Source organism: Juglans regia, chromosome 3 (assembly GCF_001411555.2).
Source record: "Juglans regia cultivar Chandler chromosome 3, Walnut 2.0, whole genome shotgun sequence".
Classification (NCBI taxonomy): domain Eukaryota; kingdom Viridiplantae; phylum Streptophyta; class Magnoliopsida; order Fagales; family Juglandaceae; genus Juglans; species Juglans regia.
The window spans coordinates 30,668,690-30,685,624 of NC_049903.1; the positions used below are offsets into that span (position 1 = coordinate 30,668,690).

Here is a 16,935-nt window from a genome sequence, read left to right on the forward strand (position 1 = left end):
TTCCTTTTTGTACGCATCATATGTTTGGATGCCATTCTCCTAAAGCTCATTCAATTCATCTACCAAGAGCTGCAGGTATACATCAATATCATTTCCAGGTGATTTTGGACCAAGAATAATGAGAGACTTGATGAAGAATTGCTCTTTCATGCAAAACCACGAAGGCAAATTATACGGCACGAGGATAACGGGCCAGATACTATACGGTTTTGCAAGGTTGTTGAAAGGAATGAAACCATCACTCGCTAAACCAAGCCTAATATTGAGAGCATCTGCAGCAAACCAACTATGATCGCTATCGAAAGTAGTCCAAACTTGTGCATCGGCCGGATGCCACATAGTACCACCTTCACTGAGGCTATGCTCTTTATGCCATCTCATATTAGCTGAAATCTTAAGTGATATATATAGTCGTTGCAACCTCGACTTCAAAGGAAAATGACGCAACACCTTTTGCGGGATTAAATGGTTGCTATGTGTATTTGGCAACCACTTGGGGGCATTGCATTTTGGACACTCATTCAGCGTTGTCCTTCCAAAATAACACGCAATCATTAGGGCAAACATGTATTTTGTGGTATTTGAATCCTAAATCCAGCTCCAATGACTGTGCCGCTTCGTAATAATGCGGGCAATGAGCGTCCGGAAATGCAGTCCTCAACAACTTCAGGAGAAGATTGAATGACTTTATCAACCAACCCCCAGTGGCTTTAATGTGAAGCAACTTCACAATGAATGAGAGCTTTGAAAATTGTTTACACCCCTGGTAAAGTGGACGCCATGCATCATCTAATAGTTTGTCAAATGAGAAGGAAGGGGTTGCCTCGCCTATAAGTGGGTGAACTCTAGGACTGGCATCATCATACATCTCACCCATGAATGTGCCTTCCCTAATGTCATCTAACATCTGCTCCATGTCATCAACATATTCACCTTCATCACTAGGTGACACTAGCAAATTGTCATCACTAACATCCAGAATCTCGTCTTCCCCATGAAATATCCAGGGGTTCTAATTTGGACTAATCCCATTTAGGAACAAGTGTGTTTCCACCTCAGGTATAGGGAGGAAGATATTATTATAGAACGAACGGCAAGGACAATGGATGCGGTCAGTTCCCATTACGTGCGCTAGTTCTACTATGAGGAACTGTTCGACCCTTTTAGCGTACTGGGTTGACATAAGTCTATTTCTCTTGTGCATCCAACTTCTGTCCATCTAGTAACAAAACATATTGATAATTACAGTATCTTTAGATGAAGAGGGCGACGGTGTGAAAGTCATCCTCGAGATGGGGTTATAAGCACAGATCGAGAAAGAGGCAAAGCCGTGATTTTTACATGGCCAAAACAAAGCAACGTAGGGACGCAAGTGTCTTTAGTTGTCATGATAAAAATAATAAAATCAGCAAAAATACCAACAAATCGGCAATTAAAAACACCGATATGGGAAAGCTATAGACTTGTCCATATCTAACTGTACAAAATATCTGATTTTGAATATAGTTGGTTGTTGGGTGAGGATGAAATGTTGTGACAAGTAGGATTTCCTCATGTCCCCATGAAAAATGCAAATTTAATCAAATAGTTGAAGATTGAAAATCACCATCTAGCCAATTTTGATGTTTTGGGATACAATAACCATGTAGACATGTTTTATATATGATGTCTAGTTCGATGAGCAAGTCCTATATTCGAAGCGTAGCTGTTTGCTTTTTCTTTTTTATAGGTAATCATAGGAATTTTATTAATAGAAAATCCCTTGTACACATGTAGTATACAAGAGAAGGAATGTAAGTGATTCTAGTTAGGTATATCTATGGTTTAAGGAGAATAGTTTGGGGGGGAGGGGGGGGGGAATTTTGTTTTCTGGCTCGGTGAATCCGTTGAGTCATTCTGACATCTCAATGGTCAAAATAACTTAATGGAAATTGGTGGGAATTAATATTGAAGGTGCAGGACTTACTGTCTAACTAGGTTTTCCACTTTCAGTATTGCAAGGGGTATGTGTTTTGTAATCCTATCCTTCTGGGCTGTTTTGTAAATGCATAATTAGAACCAAAAATAACCACTAGCCTGAACAGAGCAAATGAGTAAAATTCAAAATTGGACAAATAACGGTCAAAAAGTTTAAAAACCCAAGCTATCTGGCCAGTTGACAACTCCCTAAATATGTAGGATATATTACATAAAGAATTGGCAATTCCAACTTTTCGTAAAGTTGTTGTTTCAAATTTACTACATTTTTCAGGCGGAGTAAGCCAGAGTTGTACATGACGGCCTTTAATTAGGCTGAAAATATCAATAATTCTCTATTATAAATTGTGTTAGAGATCATGAATAATATATAGTACCAGGGAAATGGAATGTACACACATATCTAACCGATTAACAAACAAAAACATGTTATAAAAATAAATTCACAAAATGACTTGGTTTGATGTGGTACGTCAAATTATATGCATAGTTTTATAAAATCTCTGTGTGACTTTTAACACTTCTTATATATACGCACACATAAATATAAATGTATATATATATTTATATATAAGAGCTGTACCCAGTACCAAAATACTGTTAGGATGTGCATTGTGCAAACTATTAACTAAGAAGACAACAAACATGCATGCAATGTTTGCTTAAAGGTGAGCGTATAAATGATTGGATGCTGATTTCTCAACTATATTGCCATCATACTACTGCTCAATAAATGATTTTTAGCCTTCTACAGTACTACAAGTACATATATCATGACAAAAGCTAGCTAGCCAATAATATTATTTTAGCCTTTCCTCCTCGACCCTTTTCCCTTTCACCAGTCCAGCATCATTATATTTTGGCTTATCTATGATCTACCCCTTTAATAACAAATTGGTTTGAAAATTGGAAGCAGAAGTTCCTAATTATTGAGCTCCAAATCACATATATATCATCGCCTACCATAGTAAGAAGGCCATATGCTATTGCATGAGATTCTCGTGGAGAGCTTGCTGCTCTAGAGAACTCTACTTCATTTTCTTTGGATAGAGATCTCTCAGTTATAGCCAGATGGGAGGACGTCTATTTTTTAGAAAAGTCATATTTAACGTAGTACAATATTGAGATCTAAGTGAAGAAAAGTTCTACTGAACAACATTACAATATTGACATTCATTTCCAAAATTGGTGAATACAGGTAGAAAATACATCAAATATAGGCACGAAAAATGGCAAACTAATTGTTTCAACAATTTAGGTAAGGCACTACAAGGTTTAACACTTTTACCGGCGATTGCTCATCGCTGGCTATACACGACAAATCGTTGGCAAATATATACCCCAGTGATTTTTAAGTCGCTGGAATATCGCCGGTATTAACGCCCCACTTTACATCTACTGCCACGGAAACCAAAACTCGCCGGGATATAAAAATATCCCGGCGAATTTTTTTTCGCCGCTGATACAAAACTAATCGCTGCTAATTCCATATAGGATTCTGTCATTAAACGCTGCGATAGATTATTAGCAGCGTTTTATTTTCTCCGCTAGAAATAAAAATATCGCTGCTATATATATTTGCCAGCCACTCCACAAAATCGCCGTAATAAAAAAATCGCCGTATAGTTGCATATAGCAGCGAACAATTATCGCTGCTTTTTATTAATAAGTAGCGATTTTTTTATCGCTGCTATATGCCTCATTATATATAGCGGCGAACTCTATATCGCTGCTAGATATATATCCGCGGCGAGGTTTCACTCGCTGCCAGTTGGTTTTCAAATCGTTAATTATATGGCCGCGATTTAAAATGTCGCCGCTATATAATTAGCGCAGCGAGTTTAGATAATCGCCGGAATGTACGTTCTGCTATATAAATATATTTTGCGGCGAATATTTAATCACCGGAATTGAATATTAATAGCGATTTCTACATCGCTGGTTTAGGAGAATTTTAGTTTCATTTTATGGCGGCAATATAAAAATCGCCGCCATAAGCTCTTAATTCGCCGCTAGAAATCAATTCGTGTTTAAATTTCCTGGGCGTTATTTTCTTTCTTGGCCTGGTTTTTAGTTGTTTCTAAATGCACCATTCATAATCCAAACTCATTCATTCAAGTTGCTAATCAATATATCATGCAAAATAAATACATAAAGTTCCATCCAAGCCCATCAACAAAATCCAAACTCATATGTATTACAATGGGGTGGTGTATTAATGTATTCTCATATACAAACTGAGCTTTTATCCTTAATAATAAATAAGCATCACAATCATCCAAATGATTAGTACCAAATCATTGGTTGCAGGAAGAATTACACTTGATCAAAAGGATTAGTTCCCTTAGTCTTCTTTTGAGTTGCTGAAGTTACTTCAGATGAAGCACTGGATGACGTATCACCGCTGGAGCTAACTCCATTCCTAAAGCTCTTTGATGCTAGTGCAGGGTTTCTTTGTGGATCGTTAGCTGCATGCACCTAATTATTAGTATACATTATAACTGAGCACATCAATTCATCTCAGGAGTTACAATTAAGAAATTAATAAGATATTCACGATTATCTAAATTCGACTATATTAATAAAGTGAAAATTCAATCTAATGCTTTAAGACGTAAATCTTAACAGCTAATTTATTAAACCATATCCCTCTTCTTGCCAAAACAATATGGCCTACTTCCATCATCATCATAGTTTATTTTATAAGCAACAAATGCTTTATTCTATAATAATCTACTCCCATTAAATTCTTAGACATTTCTCAAACATTATATAAGGCTTTAATTCCTGCAATATCATCTGCATGCAAGCCTTTAGTCACTCCTTGAGAGATACTGGGTTCCATGATTGCTCCTTGAACTGAGCTATGCCCGAGTCCAAGAAGGTGCCCAATTTCATGCAAAGCAACTGTCTCCATACTTTAATTTTTTTATTTAGTGATTAAGTAAATTTTTTTTAATTTACTCTTGATTTTTTTTTAAAAAATATTTAAAGATATAAAAAAATATATGAAAAAAAAAATTAAAAGCATTTAACCTTCTCGATAGAATTTGTCGGTGGTGTTAGCACGACTTTTATATATATATATATATATATATATTCAATCCATCAAGAAATCTGAAAATGCAACAATGCAACAGCCTAATTTTAATTTGCAACATTGATCAGCAGCTTAATTAATTGCTTCATTTCAATTATCTTAATTAGTAGTACTCATGGCTTCTAATTAAGATTTGTTTCCCTCTTCAGAAGTCAAATGATCACAAAAACTGTTATAACATTTAATTAATCACATGCGAAATGCGACTTATTCATGTATGTATACTGGAGATATATAGAAGGAATTAGGACAACAAAAATCCAAAGAATTTAGAATGACGATCGAGGAGGCTTATATTAGATAGAGGATGCAATATATAATATATATATATATACACTACTTGTCAAAGAAACTTGTTATAACAAACTTTTATTCCTTTTTAGTCATTACCTGCTATATCATATGCCTATAGAAGATTTCTAAGGCATTATGTAATCGTTGCATTCAATGAAATGAATATTTGGAAAACATTGTATCCCTTCCTATTATTACTCTAATACTATAAATACCTCTGAAATGTATATGACCTAAGATGAAAACATACCTCAAATAGTCTGTGGACTTCAAGCCCCTTTGACAACGAATGGGAAGAGTAACACAGCAATATCATCATTATATTGCTGTGAAATATTCTGCACGTAGACTTCCTCAGTAATTGGAACTCCTCCATTAAAACCAATTTGTACACCACCACAATTTCTGTCAATCCTACATAACTATTGTTCATATATATATATATATATATATATGAACAATTCATACAAATTATGAGCTTCCCTTGGCTAAGCAACAAGTAAGCTGCCATAAATCCATTTCATCATGGTGGATTTGATTGCTTTTTCCTCACATATTTTAAGTTAATATATACAGTGTTTGTCATAATTCATTAGCCAAGGGAAGGCTTATTTCTGGGTGTGGAAGAACGTGATCTAAAGAAATGTAGAGACATGGGCTAATAGAATTATGAATCAGAAATCTGAGTTTATGGGTATTTTATTTTATATTTTTGCTGATAAGGTAGGTAGTGAAAGAAATTCCACCTCTTGAAGCATTTCACGGAAGGCATGGTAATGGAGTGGATCTGAATCACATTAAGTTCCATCCACATCAAATATAACTCTTTGAAGAGGGGCAAGTGCAGCAAGAGAACTTTTGCAGCTGGTTCCATGACAAAATTAAGGCAATGAGACAAAGTAATGCAACCAAGTGAGCCATAAATAAGATGTGGTGCTTTAAAGTTTCAGAGAATATTTGAAAGTGCAGCACATCAAGAGGTCAGTCAATTCATCCCTAAACTGCTCTGCAAGAAACTTAATGTATTAAAGGCTCCTTCTCAAAGGCCCGACCTACAAAACCTATCAAAGCTCCTCATCTCATGGTTGATATAGAAGCCAAGAGATCATGATGAGTTGGGACACTTTATTCAACCAATTATAAAATGACATTAGCTTAAAGACTGGGGGCATCTCTCTTTAATTATCTGAAATACACTTGCAGGAAACTTCTTACTAAGAACTGAGTGAAGGATTGAGTTTTGATGTATCAAAAGAGAAAGACAAGCGTTAATCGACAGAATTCAAGCGACCGGATGCCGTGAACAGAATAGGGAAGCAAAGAGTACTATAGATTTGAACAATAAAGCTTTTTTCCCATGATTTTCAACAAATCTAAGTTTTCGACAGTAGTGGAATTTATGTTAAAGAAAACAAAAAACGTAGTGGCTATTAAATATAAAGGAATAAATATAAATGAAATATGCATTGCAAAAATAAATCTAACCTCTCGACAGTACCAAAATTTAGTCATTACCTGCTATATCATATGCCTATAGCAGATTTCTAAGGCATTATGTAATCGTTGCATTCAATCAAATGAATATTTGGAAAACATTGTATCCCTTCCTATTATTACGTACGTAGCCTCACACATACACACACACTTATATATTAAGTACTATGTGAGTGTATATGGATATAGAAAAGACCATATTATAGACATGCATGTTCAAGTCGACCAAATATTGAAGTGGATCAAGAGATCAGAAGTACTACATACAATAATTTGGGAGGTGAATTCAGGGACTCCATTATGGCTTAAGAATGTAATGGGAGGCATGCGTGATGGCAAAAATATACATCATCTGCAGCTCTCCCTGTGGCAATGAAAACATATTTACTAGAATTTCCAAAGCGACAAAGCTAGTTAAACTACATACATAACTGTAGAGGATCAATGTCATTTTACACGGGAAAAAAATAAAACACAAGTTGTAAGTAAACTTTTACAGAGCAGGGAAAAAGGTGTCGGAACTTACTCTCTCTCTAGCCTTAAGCTTCTCTTCCATTACAAAAGTAATTCCTTCTCCTTCATCTCAAGGAAGCTTCTCAGAGAGTCAGCCTTCTGTGATGATTACCATAAAAAAAAAAAAAAAAGGAATTATGTATAAAACCATCAATGAATTATTCATCGGGTTTGGGAAACCAAGTTGCTAGAAATATATTTAACACTTCACTTGTACAAGTGATTTTATGGTGGATAACTCAAAATGATACTAACCTCATTTTGCAGACCATGAGAGATCCAAGAGATCCCCGGTGTAGACATAGATCCAAGATTTATATAAATATATATAATACCATATATATATTTATATATATAGCCCAGTGTCGTATAGAGTAAGTACAAAAACCACCCAAAGGCTAAACACAATGACACCCTTGACTCATGCCTCCCCGGTGTCACAAAAAACCACCCAAAAAATGTGCCCTTTTATGAGAAGGCCCTTATGGGCCGGGGGAATCGTTGCACTGAGTCTGTCGAACTGACTCAGTGAACGACGGGAAAGCCCTAAAGAAAGATTGCATCACTTTGTCATTTTGTAGCTGATGCTCCCTCAGCTCCCGCATCTCTGTCCTCATTTCATCCAGCTGACTCTTGTAAGCTTCAGCATCCTTCTTATATTGCTCAGCATCCTTCTTATATTGTTCAGCATCTTTCTTGTGCTTTTCAGCCTCAGACATGTATTGTTGCATTTGAACTTTGTCACGTTGTCTACTTGACTCGGGGATGACCATTTCCCCAAGTCCCCGTGCATATCCAGGTCGATGGCCAAGAACCTCCCTAAAGACAGTCGCTGCTGCCTCATCACTACGTTGCTCTGGTCCTAGGCCATCCAACCTACATTGCATCTCCTTCTGCACATTGAGAAAGCAACGATTATTAACAAAAAATAAGCTAGTGCTATATTAATGATTTTACTACCGTATAGAAATTCAACATAGATCCCAACGGCTGTTTATGCACTACTCACATAAGTATTTTCTGTAGCATCTGTGACAAATGCATTCTTTTTCTTCGACCAACGCGTCTCTTTGTAGAAGTCGACCAAATTCCCATTCTCATTGCGCTGTCATGTGTATGAACCATGTGACATTTGAACAACAAAAGCTATGAGTAACCACCTTTAGTGATAGTAAAGTAATATTGTCACTAAAATCTCCAAGTAAAGTGCATTTTCACGATTCTATTGACTTAATTGATTGTTTTCCCTTAGACATACCTTTTGCTCAAGTAATCGGACGAATGATTTACGTCCTGACGTGTGATTAATGGCCTGCTTCTTTCGGTTCTCCCGATTTTGAGCTGAAATTTTCTGTCATACACAATAGGGAACAATTACTTATAATAGACAAACAGATTTTCCACCACAATATTTAGACATATTAAATATATAGCTATTATATGGTTGTATGTGAGAAAGACTATCTGTACCTTAAAGGCATCGCTGCCCCACTTTTCACACAACTTCACCCATACAATGGGGTCCACCAGACTAGTTCCATTAGCCAACGCTTCTGCGTGGCTTCCATAGGATTCATAAATCTTGTGCAAGTCGTGGTGGAAGGAGTTGAAGCGCTTACGTAAGGCCTTTGTCACCGTCAATCGGTGGTTTTCGCGATCCCAGTCCAACACAAAGTCACTCTACATAAGGCAGCATGCAAACAATCACCAGTTATCTCGTTATTTAGGCGATGATTATACTACATAAACAACACTCCAAACACATGGACAATTAAATTTTTGACTTACCCGAACACGGTCAATGAGCTCCTCTTTAATCGCTGGTGGGACATCCGACCAACGCTTGTAACTCATGTCACAATATTGTTTCACAATCCATGATACTCGTGTTGTGAACATAGCAGCGTGTTCACAACATGGGGCTGTCTCACCATCGTTTATCTTCAACTGCACTTTCCCGTTCTTCCTTAGCTTGTCAAAGAAAATGCATCTAGATGGCCCACGAGTTCGTCTCCTCTGTTCTTGCGTTCCTTCGGTCTCCATTGGGACATCTGCAGCTGTATTTTAAGGTACAATATATTAGTATTTTAAAGTGTAATGTGGAATATTCACACTTAATAACACATACAAACATGCTAATGCTTTCAAAATTAAAGTATTGGAAAAACATGCACCAGACTGTTCTCCAGTAGGTGCAGGCTCCCCAGCAGTATTCGGTTGTGGTTCTTGAATAGGTTCTGGCGCGTGAGTTGGCACAACGCATGGTGGGGGACTTGGAGGCTGTGTTGAGTCATCCGAGGAGGATTGATTACACTCCTCCGTGCTATGATATGAAGATAATTTCGCACCGCGTGGTCGGATGTGCCGACCTGAGTATGGGATATAACGCCTTCCACCTCGAAGACCTCGAAGTCTTCCTCCACCTCTTGAACTGGGTCCCGGCTGATTACCTGCACGAGTACAAGTTAATAACATAGTGGGATAAAATTGATGCCCTAATTGATACAAAATAATCTCAATATGCACAGACAGGTCCGTAAACAAGCAAATTTATCTACCATTTTCAGTTACTTTTAGGTAGACTAACCCTTACACTATGAGACTTTAAATAGACAAACGAATAACTAAGAGTCGGCCGTATATATACCTTGATAATGCATAGTGCATCCCAGTTCACCCAGCCTCCCGATATTGAACGTAACCTGAAGCAAATTAAATCACGTGTTAGGTACTATTTAATTTAGGTATAGATGTTGTAAAACTTGAATACTACTCTCAAGATTGTTTGCTACTTGCATAATAAGAAAATATGAGTTTGCATAATAAGTAGTTCGGGCCAAATAAAATGATTTTCTTCATGGTAGTAAGAAAATAAATCAAAACATATATTTCACCCAAACTCATATTGAACTGTCTATATACACATACCAAGTTCAATATTGTTCTCATATTGTCAGATGTCTATATACACATGGAAAATTTCGAACAAGAATTCTAATATCTCAACCTTAAATGAACGAAGTTCCTGGGTTATATTTACAGGTCGCCAGACTCATCAGATGTTGTGTGCCCATCCTCATCTGAATGTTCCCCCTCATTTGTTGATAGGTCCTCTTCATCTGAATATTCCCCCTCACTGGCCGCATTTCCAGACTCAGAAGTGATCATGTCATCATTAATAAAGCCTGTTGAATCTATGCATTGACCAACCGGATCCATGATTTCTCGTGCATCTACATGGCTAGGTAGTATATCAGGCCTATTCAGTTGAGTTGCCACTTGATCTGTGTTATCACACTGCACTGGTTCATAATAATATGATGGCTCATCTTCTTGATCGGCATCGGGAGTACTTGATTCCCCATCAAGTACTCCAAGAACTCTCGGTAGTACTTGATGGGGAATGTTGTATACATTCCTATTTGCATAGTTCTGCACAACACCCCAATTCCCTTTCGCCCTTAAATCTCTTATGTAGAAACATTGATCAGCTTGACTCGCCAACACGAATGGTTCATCCTTATACCAAGTCCTGTTCATGTTGACACTAATCATATGGTCATCCACCCGCACCCCTCGTTTTCGATCACCAACGTCAAACCAATCACATTCAAACAGGTACACCCGACGCCACTCCATGTAGCGTAACTCTACAATATTATTAATAACTCCATAGAAGTCCAAATTATTTGTGGCCTCATCACCAGTTACCACCAGTCCAGAATTTTGTGTACGACGGCGAAGTTCACGCTGTTTCGTATGAAACCTTTTTCCATTTATTATGCAAGCAGCATATGTTGCAACCCAACGGTCAGGCCCGCAAGCTAACGCGTACAGATTAGCGGACACATCAAGTGTCTGCGAGGTACGATGTTCCTGGATCTATATATTTAAAAAAGCAATTTGTCATAACGTTTATTATATGATTAGATCCAAATCATATAAAATGAAAGCTATAGCAGCACATCTTAGATAGGAATGGATAAGAACTTACACGTTGCTTAAACCAAGTTGGGAACTCAGTTTGGTGCGTGCGCTTGATGCAATCTGGGTGTTGCACCTTACATTTCTCGTAGTGTTCCCTGCATTTGGGTCATCGAGGCGAAGCAACATATTGAAGTTAGATGGTATTGGGTTCATAACAAATTGTATAGAATGAAAGATGATTTTTAGGCAAACTCGTTAATGCTTACTCTATATAAGGTCCAATCTCCGCACAATTATTGAGCACGTACCAGATGGCTGCCCTAAATAGTTTATCTTCTAACTGCACGTTCGAAGGCATGCCCAAGGGACGAACTTTCTGGTTGAAAATTTTGAACCCATCTAACGTTTCCGCTTCGTCGGCATCAATGTTGCGGTCCGGTCGACTAAACCTCGTCTCAATATCTTTGAGATACATGGAGCAGAATGTCAAGCATTCGGTGTGAATGTAAGCCTCGGCTATTGAACCTTCTGGGCGGGCTTTATTCTTAACATACCGCTTGAATTTGCCGAGATACCTCTCAAATGGGTACATCCACCTATATTGTACTGGACCCCCAAGTCTGGCCTCATGGGGTAAATGGACAGCTAGGTGGACCATAACATCGAAAAATGAAGGAGGGAATATCATCTCCAGTTTGCATAGAATGGTGACAACATCAGTTTGGAGTTGGGCCAGGCGGTTGACATCGAGTGTTCGAGCACACAACTCTTTGAAAAAAGTACCAAGTTCAGCCAAAGCCAAGCCAATGTCACTTCTTAAATACCCCCCAGCAGCAATAGGGAGTAGTCTTTGAAGGAAAACGTGACAGTCATGGCTTTTCAACCCTGAGATTTTGCAGTCACGTCGAGATACACAGTTCGAGATATTGGAAGCGAACCCATCTGGAAATTTGATATCAGACAACCACTCACAAAATTTATTCCTTTGCTCGACGTTTAATGTGTACTGTGCATGTGGCATTGTTACACGATCACCATGCCATATCAAGTGTAATTCTTTTCTATAGCCCAAAAGCTCTAAGTCACGCCTTGAATTGATGTTATCCTTACTTTTCCCTGGACTGTTCATTAAAGTGAACAAGATGTTGTCGGCAATATTCTTCTCAATATGCATAACATCTAAATTATGCCGAAGTCGAACTGTTGACCAATAAGGTAACACGAAGAATATGCTACACTTTGTCCAGTTCAGCTCTTCAGCAGTGCGTTTTTTCTTCCTATGAGATTTGCCAAACTGAACATCCCCAATCATCTGCAATTGATTTTGAATCTCTTCAGGACCAAATTCCCTTGGTGGCATGCGATGATCTTCTCTACCGTTGAACAACCATTTCCTCCTTCTCCATATGTGATTTGGGGGTAAGAAACGACGATGTCCCATGTAACAATGTTTTCGGCCATATTTCAACCAATTAGAGTCTGTGTCTGCATTGCAAGACGGACAAGCCAATTTTCCCTTTGTTGACCAGCCAGACAGATTCCCGTAGGCAGGAAAATCATTGATTGTCCACAATAAGGCAGCATGCAACATAAACGTCTCCTTAGTTGAGGCATCATATGTAGGTACCCCATCTTCCCAAAATTCAAGCAGTTCATCGATCAACGGCTGCAAGTATACATCAATATCATTCCCTGGTGACCTTGGACCAGGAATAATCAGAGATGTCATGAAGAATTGGTCTTTCATGCATGACCACGGCGGCAAGTTATAGGGGACAAGGATCACTGGCCAAATGCTATGAGGTTTAGCCAAGTTGTTGAATGGAGTAAAGCCATCACTCGCCAGACCGAGCCTAACATTGCGAGGATCCGAAGCGAACCAGCCATGATCTTCATCAAATTTCTTCCAGCACTCAGAGTCGGCCGGATGTCTCATACAAGTATCTTCTTTCGTCTGTTGCTCTTTGTGCCATCGCATATCACCTGCTATCTTTGCAGACATGAAGAGACGCTGCAATCTCGGTTTCAATGGAAAGTGACGCAACACTTTTTGAGGTACCGCGCGATGTCCGCGTGTATTTGGTATCCACCTCGAAGCCTTACATACAGGGCATTCATGAAGAGCTGCATTTTCCTTCCAGAATAAGATGCAGTCGTTGGGGCATGCATGGATTTTGTGGTATTTGAAGCCCAAACCGCGCTCCAACGACCTTGACTCCTCATATGATTGTGGCAATAGGGCATCAGGAAAGGCAGACCTCAACAAATCAAGTAGCATGTCAAATGACTTAATTGACCACCCACCGATTGATTTGATGTGTAACAACTTCACAACGAATGACAGTTTTGAAAATTTTGTACACCCATCGAACAACGGACGTCGGGCATCCTCTAGTAGCTGCTCGAAAGATGGTGAATCTACCGTCTCTCGTGGCCTGTTTGCCGCAGGAGTGCTAGCTTGGGGCGCATCATCGAAGGTGCCTGATGTCATCCAACATATCCTGCATGTCATCTATGTAATCGTCTTCTTGGTTGATATCATCATCAATATCTTCATCACTCACGTTCAATGTTGTATCCTCCTCCCCATGAAATATCCACTGCGTGTAATTTGGGTTGATCCCTTTCATGAACAAATGAGTTTCCACCTCATATATAGGCAGCCACAGATTGTTAAGGCATGCACGACATGGACACCGGATGCGATCCCTTCCACTTGCATGCATTCGTGCTTGTGCGAGGAAATATTTAACGCCTTCGGCGTATGCAGGTGATACAAGCCTATCGGGGTCATTCATCCAACTTTTGTCCATCTGAAGCACGATATAGGAGGGGAAGAAAGTTAGTTAAGCATGGACCGTAAACAACTAAGATCGATGAAAAACTCACCATAGTGCGCATTCACGTTTAGAAGAATGAATAAGAAGTTGTTTGAAGAAGAGAATTGGAGGCACCTAGTTCACTTCCTAAAAAGCATATTAGAAGGTGGTTGAGACACTAGGCTAGTAGAGCGTGGCGCCAATGGGAGTAACCTTTACGTGGAATTCAGGAAACTCTAATCAAGACTGTGAAGGATGTTATAGAGGTTGCCAGCTTATTTAAAGAGCATATATGTGTGGCACTGTTCAGTTATTGAATAACAAATTGGTGTAATATAGTTTAGTTAAAGAGCATATGTGTGTAACAGTTCATTTTTTCAAGGCAATGAACTGTGATGCTCCCTCGTGCCTACAACTTACAAATAAGTTTCTTTCTTAAGATATAGGAAGGTGGTCTAAGCTGTGGTGTTTGCTTTCCCTGGACTGGAATCATGTAACAAATTAATGAATTCAAGATATGGTGTTTGTATAGTACCTCATATGTACTTGGGCAATGCCTATTTACTTGTATTATTAAAAAGAAATTACACTTCTTGAAGCCAAAGCATAGCTTTATTATGTTGTCTAAAATTTCCATTTCATTCTTTGAGGTGGGTGAGTTCGGATTTATGTTTTCATCTATGGAAATTACAATTCATCGTAGATAGATGATGTAATATTGTTAAAGCAATTTTCCTAACAAAAATAAGCAAACAACTATAATTGGTCCAACATTATAGTTGAAGATTATATATAGAAGATAAGAAAAGATAGAAGATTCAAGAAGTAATCAGGTTTTCTTGATATCATCTCAGTTGGGAATTTGAGTTCGTTTGTGAGGCCATAACACTGACCACTTTTTCTTGTTTGGTCGGAAGAAACTGCTTATCTAGCTTATATACTCCATACTGTTTTAGGCAATTCCTTATAATACTTGTCCGATATATATAATCTAAGAAAATAATTGTTTAATCCAAGGCTAAACACATAGATGCATTTAAGCAGGCCCTAAATAGTTTATATTCAATTATAGTAATAATTGTTTTTTGGTTTACATGCAGAATTACTTTTAGTTGACATCTTTTGCATGGTCTTGCTTAAGGATCCTTGAGTACTTTGTTGTTATTTTATATCTATGAACTGTGTTATTAAGTAAAGGAAATTAAATCATAGCACTGACGACTCTAACTCAAATTCAAATTAATTAATTAGCCACACAAGGAAAAATACAATATTACCGGCAAACAACATCACCCAAAACAAAGAACAAACAGGATGTGAAATTTGTTAGGTAGAATAGAATTATTATTAGATGGATTATCTAATAATAAACCATATATATTAACCAATCAAAGCTATGTCTAGCATATATAATAACACTAACAACAAAACATCCATCTATGTTTTGAGCATTCATGAAATGAAAGGAAGAAGGAATTACGGACGTGTATGGGTATTCGTTACCTTCAATCCCCAATACAAATTGTTTCAGCTCACCCCTAGGTGAAATGGCTCACCAATAAGGCCGTCGGGCTCAACCAATTGCTTTTCAATCAAAATGACAGCACATCCGTCCCACAATCTGCACCAAAAAATGTAACATAAAGTGTCAGATTAAATCTTAATATATAGAAGAGCCTAACACAAACGAAATCAATAAACAAAAGGAAAATATACAAATAAAAGCAACCTTCTTATAAGAGTAATGATTTTAATCTAAGGCATTAACTACATCTTCCAACTATATAATTTCAACTAGAAAGCACGTTCCTTACATCCTGTCAACTTAGGGAAAATCAACTAACAAGCACGACATCAAACCATTTAACTTCTATCCATACTTAGCACTAAGCCAAACTTTAAAAGTCCTTATTCCAAGCATCCTAAATAAATAACTAGAGCATACATTCAAATTGCATGTTTGCTGTCCAATAAAGGCCGTCGGGTTTTGTACATGAAAGATAAATGGATGGAAGCAACCAATTGGGTTGAGTTCCTATAAGTTCAATAGTATTTCATGTAGTATTGTATCTTCAATATTTATGTAAGTGTAGTTTCATTGTTTAAAAAATAACAATTTGAAATAGGATGTCCCGTATACTAGTGCACAAAGTAGGAAAGCTAGTTATAAGCTTGAGATTGGCTCAGACAACGTACATATTAATACCAACGGCTAAACAATCCATTCAATGCTTAATGAATAAAATATTCAAATAAGTACAAAAACATCAATCAATACTTGAGTTCGATCTAAATCACTCCAATTAATAAAATTACTTTTAGCAAATCTCAACTACATGACACTAAAAGTAACCCTGAAATTGCAACAAACTGCTTTCAATTTAGTATGCGATATACACTTTGTTGGTATTAGAAACATTAATAGCATATATATGCAAGGGGAAGCTAATTGTTGTAGGTATTGGGGCATGGTATCTATTCATTTGCTAAAATGAATATTTGCATTTTAGGGTTAAACTCGAGTTGGGAATTTTGAAGCATAGGTGGACATGAATTTTTATTTGAACTTCATACAAAGATTACGCATTATATGGCTCTTACATTACTTTAATGATTGCTCTCTGCATTTTAGCCCTCAAAATCAAGTCAAGCAAAAGCAACATAAATGAAATGAATTAAAGTGTTATTTTTTTACTGCTTTTGCATATGAAGGGATAAAAAAGGGAGGCACTTGTTGAAGGCAAAAGGGGCATACTTAGTATCTGTCTCTTATACACATCTAAATGTGTATAAGAGACAGGTGTTGCACCT

General features: G+C 37.6%; 1 protein-coding gene across 1 annotated transcript; it reads right to left on the reverse strand.

Moving 5' to 3' along the window:
* Positions 1–7,860: 7,860 nt before the first annotated feature.
* On the reverse strand, positions 7,861–10,453 carry LOC118348038. Its single transcript, XM_035688779.1, has 8 exons — positions 10,386–10,453; positions 10,026–10,080; positions 9,553–9,828; positions 9,167–9,435; positions 8,849–9,058; positions 8,637–8,729; positions 8,388–8,483; positions 7,861–8,271 (listed from the first exon to the last, which is right to left on the reverse strand). The coding sequence occupies exons 2-8, from the start codon at positions 10,036–10,038 to the stop codon at positions 7,861–7,863; spliced, it is 1,368 nt and encodes a 455-aa protein (XP_035544672.1). The 5' UTR covers positions 10,039–10,080; positions 10,386–10,453.
* Between the last annotated feature and the right edge of the window lie 6,482 nt (positions 10,454–16,935).